This window comes from Leptonychotes weddellii, chromosome X (assembly GCF_054177405.1).
Source record: "Leptonychotes weddellii isolate Sample4059 chromosome X, ASM5417740v2, whole genome shotgun sequence".
Classification (NCBI taxonomy): Eukaryota; Metazoa; Chordata; class Mammalia; order Carnivora; family Phocidae; genus Leptonychotes; species Leptonychotes weddellii.
Genome location: NC_138385.1, coordinates 60,091,872 through 60,101,686, shown reverse-complemented (window position 1 = coordinate 60,101,686; position 9,815 = coordinate 60,091,872). Strand labels below are relative to the sequence as shown.

Below are 9,815 nucleotides of genomic sequence, written 5' to 3'. Positions count from 1 at the left end.
TGGCTAGGACTTCCAATACTATGGTGAATAGCAGTGGTGATAGTGGACATCCCTGCCGCGTTCCTGACCTTAGGGGGAAAGCTCTCAGTTTTTCCCCATTGAGAATGATATTCGCTGTAGGTTTTTCATAGATGGCTTTTATGATATTGCGCTCCTCTCTGTTTACCAATAAATTCTTAGCCTGTTTTAGCCATTTCTGTTGAACTGACATTTGTTTATTCTCATGCACCTCCCCATCATTAAACTAAGTGAATTAAATATCTATAGGTTTAAGCACTGTTTATTTGTGAACATAGTTCTTTTTAAATCTTAATAATAATAAAGATGAGAATGAGAATAAATTAGAGTAGAACTGGTAGAGTTCAAAGCAAGATCATGTTTCAAAGTGTTAGGCTTTCCATACACATTGTACTTAAAGGGAGAAGACAGAAGAGCGAAGTTCCATTGGAAAGGGGAATATAACCATTGGTAGCATGGAAAAAAATACTGCATTAGGATTCAGTTCTGGGTTCTCATCCTGACTGTGCTATCAGCAAAGCGATTTTGGGATACTTAGAACCCTAAAATGTGTATAATGATTTTTCCCGGTTTACAGAAAACTTTTAAATACCTTCTCTTTATTTTATTCTCATAGCAAGAATATTCTTTTCTTTTTTTCTTTTTTTTTTTTTGACAAACAAGCGTAGGTTCAAAGAGATTGGGGACTGAACCGAGATCACTACAATCAGTGGTAGACCTGGGATTCGACCTCAGATTTCCTTGATTGCCCATTTTCTTCCTCTGTGATTATTATACGTCTCTTCCCACCTAACCCCTCTCGGTCTCCTCTTCCATATCTATAAAAGGAGATGGCTAAGGATCCCTTCCAGGCTTGACCTTTGATGATTCTAAATTCAGCAAATTTCTAATGACTTCTCTGCCCATATTTAATGTGGCAATTTAGGTAATAACATAGAGTGCTATTTCTTATGCCTTTAATAACCACATCAAGGGCAATACTCAGTGCCTTGATGGACAGGTTTATAGTAGAATCACTGAGCATATACTTTTTTAGTTTTAAAAGGTTAACATTAGAGATTATGTAGTTTAACCCAATTTATTTGCAGAGAGGACAACTGGAGTCCCAAGACATCAAGTGATTTACTCTAGTTTATACACCTAGTGACAGAACTAGGATCACTTTCTGGATCTCCTGCCTTCGAGGCCCATTAATGTTCTCCCATCATACCATGCTGAAGCAGTAGAGATTCTAGACAACAAGTGATGAGTGCCAGCATTCCTTGCATCGGATTATCAGGACTCAGAATGGAGTACATACAACTGTAGAATACAGAAGCCTGTCCCGGCAAACAGCATAGCAGGGCGAGACTTACTATGTGATTCCTCTATACTATGTAATAAAAAGAGACTGGGAGCTTGGTGTTACTATTTTTCTGGGGGAAAAAATGACACTCAGTCCAAGTGTTCTAGTCCACAATTCAAAACAGTTTATGTCTGTAAAATTCTTAGACAAAGAAAATATTTCAGTGACTGTTCAACTACTCCATTTTAAAGCAAAGTCTTTTAGTAATAATCTGTGTTTTGATTCAAAAAAATCACCTAAATAGGTTTATAGACTGTTTCCATTTTGAAATGTCAGAACTAGGGGCACCTGGGTGGCTCAGTCAGTTAAGTGTCTGCCTTGGGCTCAGGTCATGATCCTGGGGTCCTGGGATCCAGCCCCACGTCGTGCTCCCTGCTCAGTGGGGAGCCTGTTTCTTCCTCTCCCTGTGCTCCCCGCCGCCCCCCGCTCATACTTTCTCTTTTGCTCTGCTCTCTCTCTCTCAAATAAAATCTTAAAAAAATAATAAATGTCAGAACTAAAGCCTTAACCAAAGGATTACAAATGCAAATGTGTCTAGGGGCTAGAGAAGTAACCTAAATGTGTGCATGATTTGGTGACCTGAAGCCCCTTGTGAAGGGACCTGCTTCTATGTCAGTCAACTGCTCCCAGTTGTTGCCATGTAGGAATGTAAGCCCACTGTTAGAAAGTCTTCAGGTTTTTCAGGAAAATCCAGAAATACATATTTTTAGGTGAAACCTCCCAATTTTAAAAACTGTCACTTGAACTTAAACCCATTTTAAGTCTTGTACGGACTGACAACCTCATGTCTGTGAGTCACATTTGACCCCTCAATTTATAACCTCTGCTTAACCAAAAAGGTCTTCAGTAATCCATTTACACATCCCAACAAGGCCAAGTGAGGTGACCCTTGTAGTCCTGAGGCATTTGGAATTGGAAGTAAGGGAGCCTTGCCAAATATTTCTGGCATTTTACTTTCGTACAACCTATATGTTACAGATCTTCAGGTAAGGTTTAGGACAGCTCCCTGATTCAAAGTTTGCCTTAACTTTATTGCTCTAAATAAAAGATGAAGCAATTCTCATGTCATTTCCTTGTCACAGAATGCTTCAAAGAAGCTCTATAGATAGTGAAAAGGATGGAGGGCCCCAGTTTGCAGAAGTGTTTGTCATTGTCTGGTTTGGTGCAGTTACTATCACCCTCAACTCAAAACTTCTTGGAGGAAACATGTGAGTATTATTAAAATGTACTTTTTCCCTTGCCAGGTAGCATATCAGATTTTTAAGGAAGTCTGGCTAGTTAGGTATTTTTTTAAAAGAAAAATGAAAATAAATGAGGGCTAAAGAGAAAGTTCTCTTAAACCCACTGAACAGAGATAACCTAGTTTAACTTACCTTAAATTATCTAGGGTCCTATGATAAGCTTCAGATGCTCTCTCCAGCTCCTGAAATCATATGGAGACTTTTTTTGTGTTAGAAGATTATGTCCATTTTGCGGAAGAGATGGTCTGTAGCTTTCAACAAATTCTCAAGTAGGTCTTTAAACTAGAAAAGATTAAGAACTGTCTTAGAGGTTCAGTGGGAGAAGGAAGTCTCTAGGAATTAGAGTAGATCATCTGGTACCCTAGATGGTTGACTCTCAAGGAGTTTGAGAGGAAAGGAGGAAGAGTATGGGGAGAGAAAAATTAAAGCATATGCTTAATACAGAAGCCTCTCCTCATAAAATCAATGTTAGGGTATAGGTATTATGTATTTGAAGGAAGGTAACAATCCATGATATATAGAAATCTGTGTAATAAACTGTATCATGATACAGATCAACTATATTTATGATCTTTACAGATGTATGTTATTTTTTAGATCTTTTTTTCAGAGCCTCTGTGTGCTGGGTTACTGTATACTTCCCTTGACAGTGGCAATGCTGGTTTGCCGGTTGGTGCTTTTGGCTGAGCCAGGACCTATAAACTTCATGGTCCGGCTCTTTGTGGTGATCGTCATGTTTGCCTGGTCTATAGTAGGTAAGAATGTACTTATCTCTATGGTAGCAAAGCAGACAAAAACATGAGTTAGAGATGAAGACCGGATGAGGTGCAGTGTAACTCCTGAGTCATATGTGAGTGGTAGGATTCTTGCCAGTATCATCCATAGAACCCTCTTCTCTAAGTAGGCAATGATAGGGATGCTGTCCACCTTATCTGAGTTGGATATCTGGACTTCTGAGATGTGGACAGTCATATCCTTTCTTTTTTATTCTTAAATAATGGATAGGGTCGGGAAAGGAGATTACACTAGACCTAGCTCAGAGCCTAGCATATAGGATGAGGCATAGGTGACTTGAGAAATGACTTGGGCTTTTTCCTGACAAATTAATCATGATGAGAATAGTAGCCAGCATTTACAGATTGCTTATTCTAGGCAAGCACTGTTGTGAGTGCTTTATATGCATTATCTCACTTAACCCTCACAACTCTAATAAATAAAAACTAGTATTATTAGTCCCATTTTTACAGATGAGGAATAGACCCAGTGAGGTTAAGCAACTTGCCCTAGGACACATAACTAGTGAATACGGAATGAAGTTTCAAACCCAAGCAGGTGACACACCTGTTTAGAACTGTATTATACTACCTCCCAGTATAGGTTGTTAGGTATATCATCTACACTACTTTGCTGCTTCAGTAGAAAATTCTGCCAAAGATTAGGAAGAGCCTATAGCGGTGGCAGTGAATGCTATGTGCTCGTTGTTGTTGCATTCCTAAAATTCTCTTAAAATTCTACCTTCAACTAGAACTGTTCACTGGCTTCTTACTTCATGGGACACACAGACTGCCTAATATTTTTAAGTGCATTAACATATCTTTGCTCTGGAACATGGTTAAAATCCAAGAAGTAACCCAAAAATAAGGTCTGAGAATGCCACAATTGATATTATGAAGACTGTGTGTTAAGCTCGAGTGCTTTACCCATGGGAGAACCCCCTCATTCTCTCGCTTAGAGTCTGATAATTTACCATACTTGTAGTTCTAAATATCCAGTGTCCGGGCTCATGGCAGTTCAGAAAGTAGAATTTTAGAAGAGAGAGAAAGGCATTCCATTTTTTAACTCAGCAAATATTTCTTGAGCACAAACTATGTGTCAGGCATTTTGCTAGGCATGGTCTCTATCCTCAGAGTTCAGAACTTAGTGGAACAGCCAGACAGGGAAACACTTAAGGGCAATAGGCATCCCAGGTGGGAGATGGAAGTCTGTGCAGGGTATGGTAGGGACACACAGGAGGTAAGTGGGCAGTTCTGCCTGGGATGGCGGGATACAGGATGGGTGTTCAGGAAAGACTGCCCATGAAGGGTGATCACTGATGAGTAAAAGAATGAGTCTCATTTCCTGGGTGGACAAGAAGAATGGCATCTAAAAGAGCCAATACGTCTTTCTCAGTGTATTCGGCACAGGTCAGTAACTTCTCAGAAAAGGGTAGGAAGCTCCTTTTAGAAAGATTCTCATGTGAAATGGTCGAAAACTTTCAAAGTTTAGTATTGGAAACAAGTAGCTCTCAACTGTCTGGAAAACTATGCTGCAGAATGCCTTTTTCTCTGAAGATCACAAATATAACTGAGCTTTTTGTGTAATTCTGTGTTCCAGACTATGCCAAGCACATTAAAGTAGAGTAAATGTTAGCGGTTGTGACAATCTTACTATATTAAAGATTCCATTTTGTTTTGTTTGTTTTGTTTAGCCTCTACAGCTTTTCTTGCCGATAGCCAGCCTCCAAACCGCAAAGCCCTGGCCATTTATCCCGTTTTCTTGTTCTATTTTGTCATCAGTTGGATGATTCTCACATTCACTCCTCAGTAAATCAGGAAATGGAAACTAAAAACCAGTGAATTGAAAGCTCATCTGAAAGATGCAATTCACCATGGAGCTTTGCCTCTGGCCCTCTTTTGTCTAATTTTGGAGGTATTTGGTATGTGAGGAGATTTAAAAGGGAGCCATAAAGCACCGTCACTGCTTATGTAAGGAACCGATGTTTGAAAGGCTGTCCTTTGCCTCCTGATGTTATTTCTTCAAAATGCGTAGTATATGCAGTATACTGCCTCAAGGCATGATAGGATCACTGTGGTCCTTTCGAGTGACAGCCAGTGATTTGGGAAGCACATGGATATACATCCTGCAAGTTGAGTGGACTTAGCAACTGTATTTTCAGTTTTGAGAATACCAGTTCAGGTGCAGCTCTTAAACACATTGCCTTATGACTATTGGAATATGCCTCTCTTTTCATAAATAGGAATGGGTAGTCTCTCCATGTTGTTTTCTTTCTTTCCTAGGCTTAAAAAGGCAATGACAGACGTTGGGAAGGGGCTTCATAATTGGGGAGGAGAAAACATGCATTAACCAGTATTCAGATTTTGACCGGAGAAAATTCTGCACTCGTAGCTTTTTAAAAAAGCAAAGGACATCTAAAGAATCAGCTTCTTTAGTTGTTCCTGTATAGTCCCTTTTCCGCCATGCTTATTAACAGCCCCGCATTGATACTCTAGTTTTTAATCTTACTCCCTAGCTCTGAATATGTAAGCTATTAGCAGTCAATATGTAATTTTCCTTTCATTAAAGTTCTCAGTGGACCAGTGCTTGAACTTACCCGAGTGGAAGACCTCAGAAATTTAGATTGGTTGGTCCTTAATGCATATTATCATTTGGGCACTTGTTTCTTCTTCAGGGAAGAATGAGGCAGTTTGGATACAGCATAGCTCTAAGGAATTCTTCATTATTCTGTGTAATCTGGCCTCTAACTAGAAAGTAAAGCTAAATCTGAAGCCTGCATTTAACCATGTGCACATGGAGGGATTCAGTGTTCTGCTGGCTGGTTCACAGAACAGCTAGATGCTTAGAGCATGACGTTGGGTGACGTGCGTTTACAGCTGCCACCTCTCCATAGTGGGCTTAGCAGTTTTTTCATTAGATGTGCTTTTTGGGTTGGGGAATAGCAATTTGTTTTCTTGGTTTTAGACTTTATTTGTAAAGCTACTTAGCTTTTCTTTAGACAAGTACTTTTTTTGCACATGTGCACCTCTACTTGTATCCTCAGCTATTTATACACACAAGTGTGAAGGCTCTTCAGGGAGCAGAGTGTCTGGAAAGGCTGATTCTAAGCTAAACAGGGCTCCTTTAAGGTAATACGAGCTACTGCCTTCTATAAATTGCACATTGAAGAACTCTTAATAGACAAAAGATTAGGAGTCAGGCAGAAAACATTCATTGTATATACAGTTACTTACAAAGATAGGAATTTATTCCACGGTCTTTCTTTATCATGGACTCTAAATATTTATTCATTTTCTATCTAAAGACTATCTACACATAGATATATAATTTTAAAAACATATTTTCTCCATTCCCAGATTAACTAAGAACACTACTAGGGCAAATGAGTTCTTGGAGTGATACTAAATTAGTGAGCATTACAAAGGTGGTCCCTTCTGTCCCAGCCTTGTCCAGAGGTTTTGGTTATATATTTATATTCATTTCAGTTTCCCTTCTAATTAAAATAAACCTGGTGAGCACAAAGCCGATTTTTCAATCTTGAATTGGTAAAGACAATATTTTGAAACTGGTTTTGATTTGAAATTGGTCCTTAAGTTATCATCCATTTCCATTGTCTGAAATTTCCTAACCTTTACTAAAAACATCTCTCTTCTGAAGTTATTTCATAATCTGTCCCAATGGTTATAATGTAAAAATTAAAGAAATGATCATGTTTCTCAAAAGGGAATTGCCTACTGAATTGTACTCAGGCTAAATATTTTGGTCAGAAATTTTTAAGGCTACAACAGGGGTGGGGGTTGTGTGGGTAGAGGGAGGGGAGAGGGGGTTATCACATTGGGTATTAAGGCAGCTTGTTCTGTGTGTTAATCTGTTGCTCTCGGGTGACTTAAGGAGTGGTTTCATTTGATTTAAATGAAGATGTAAAATGGAGATTATCTTTCTGAAAATGAATGGTCAGTTTTATGGTATAAATGATTATTTTCTTAATATATGCAAAAAAAAAAAAGTGCATTGCTCTTTGTGGCAAGAAGACCTGATTATCTGGAAGTTGTAACCCTCAACACAGCTTTCCCTGGTTTGCTGCAAAGGCACATGGCTAATTTTAGAAAGAAAGACTAGAGGAGAAGGGGATTTTAACAAAGGAAACCCTGTTCCAGGAATTGGGAAGTTTCATGCTTTAGATGAAACTCAAGTGTGTGAGCATCATTACCAAATGTGGTATATCACTGTCATGGCTTGTCATTTGCTGCTCCTACTTCTGAGATTGAGCCTCCGTTGTCACATTCTTTAGCAATAGGAAAGGTGAAGACTGGATGTAATTGCTGTTCAGATTATAAAAACTGATGCAAACATATTTGAATGTGCAGTGTAGTCTTAAATGTCAACCATTAACTGTCAAGTCTTTTGCCTCTTAGGAGTCTTATTACATGAGTTGAATAGGATCTTTTTATTGTGATGGGTTTTTTCTGTTGTTGGGCAAGGTGGGCTTGTCACAGGGCATAGGACCAGTCTGCATTTTGCTCTTTACTATATTTGTCTTTTTATGAAGTATCCGCCGGATGTGATTAGAAGGCTAGCAAGCCTGTATTTGAAGATTTAATTGTATACTTCTTATAATCTAACTACTTACTGTACCTGGACTTCCTGTTTTTTCCTGAAGATGAAAATGAAAATCTTCGGTCATTTCAAATCCTAGGGTGACATCAAGTCATTGAAATTTATTTAAATGCTATAATGATATGATCAGACATCCATTGCATGAGCTGTTTTATTCCAGAGTAAAACACTGAAATTGTTATTCTTAGTTAGACTGTTAATTTCTGAGACAATTTGGATAGAAATAAATGTGTGAATGTTAATTCGTGTATGTAAATTAGAAATACTTTTCTAGATTCTGTGGGCTTTTATTGAAAATAAAGGATTTCTAGGGATTTACTCAGGCCATAGGATGGCCAAGTAATAATAATGACAATAATATTACTACTAATAATGGCTTAACATTTATTGGGCACTTACATTGTGCCAGGCAATATTCTATTTTTTTAAGAATTTTTATAACTGCTTTATTGAGATACACTTTTACCATAATATTCACCCTTTTAAAGTGATGTACAATTAAGTAATTTTTCAGTATATTCACATAATTGTGTAATTATCACCACTAGTTCATTTTAAGACATTTTCATCACATCACAATAAAATCCCATATCCAGTAGCATCACTTCCTTTTCCCCTTCTCCCCAGCCTCTGGCAACCACCAATCTGCTTTCTGTCTCTGTTGATTTGGCCAGGCACTATTCTTAAGTGCTTTTTATGTATCTCCTCTACTCCTTAACATAAAGTGCTATAATTCTCATTTTACAAGTAGAAAATTGAGTCACAGAAGGGTTCAGTAAATGCCCAAGGTCACACAGTAAATTGATTTAAAATAGGAAAACACTGTAGATGGGAGCATAGTAAGACAGTTTTGAATTGCATTGTTATATACATGAAATGAATGTACCCCTTTCCCAGGGTATGCTCCCTGTCATTAGCCATTACACCCTACAACTGACTGGAGATAGATAACTCTCATTCTTTTTTTTTTTTTCCCTGAGTAATAGAACACTATATTAGCATCTGCGGAAAACACAAGAGCAGTTGTACATTGGAAAGAGTTAGGTTTGCTGCCCTCTCCCACCTTGAGCCCCTTTTCTCTCCTTTCCCCCCACCCAACACACACACACACACACTCTCTCTCTTTCTCTCTCCTCTCCTTTTTCCCAAAGTCTTAAGAGTCAAGCGACTTCTGCCTCTTTCATTTTTATTCTCCCAGAGGGATGGTTAATGCATCAAAATTTAACCTGTTTATTCAGGTGTTTATAGTCAGGGGATGCATCTAGTCACTTATAATACCAGTTATATTTCTAAGACCTCAGAGAGCAGTAGTGTGAGAATAAAATCCTTTTTTTACTTGGGTTAAACTAGGTGGGGGAAATAACAGAGTAAAGGCTTTGCCTTAATGAAGTCAGTGGTTCCGCCTGGTAGGAAGTGGCCACACGCTGCTCTTGTCCACTCTGTTGTGTTTATTTCAGAGCCTTTGTACTCTATGCTATCACTGCTGGTAATTTTTTGGTTCTCTTCAATACTCCATTTTAATCCTGATCTTTCCTGTAAATAATGAACCTGTGGAAAGAATAAATCTGTAAAATGATTTGTGAATGTTAAATGTGCAAATAAAAACACTGGAAAAGGAGATTGTGTACGTGCCTATTCTTGAGCTGAAAGACGCAGACATATTTCCTGCATACTGTTTTCAGATGTAATATATTGTGATCAGACAATACTGAATGCTGTGTAGGATTGCACAGGCAGCAAGTAAAAAGGGAAATCACATTTACTGAGCAAGTAATATATACCAGGTGTTATGTTAGCTACTTTATAACAGTATCTCCTCT

The 9,815-nt window shown here is 38.3% G+C and overlaps 1 protein-coding gene across 3 annotated transcripts in view; it reads left to right on the top strand.

Moving 5' to 3' along the window:
- YIPF6 (Yip1 domain family member 6) overlaps positions 1-9,613 on the top strand; it is a 28,667-nt gene extending 19,054 nt beyond the window's left edge. For all 3 annotated transcript variants that reach the window (XM_081808733.1, XM_081808734.1, XM_081808735.1), the window contains exons 5-7: positions 2,446-2,571; positions 3,202-3,359; positions 5,072-9,613. In XM_081808733.1, coding sequence (XP_081664859.1) covers positions 2,446-2,571; positions 3,202-3,359; positions 5,072-5,190 — 403 coding nt within the window. In that variant the 3' untranslated portion in view covers positions 5,191-9,613. The remainder of the gene's footprint in view (positions 1-2,445; positions 2,572-3,201; positions 3,360-5,071) is intronic.
- The last annotated feature ends 202 nt before the right edge of the window (positions 9,614-9,815 follow it).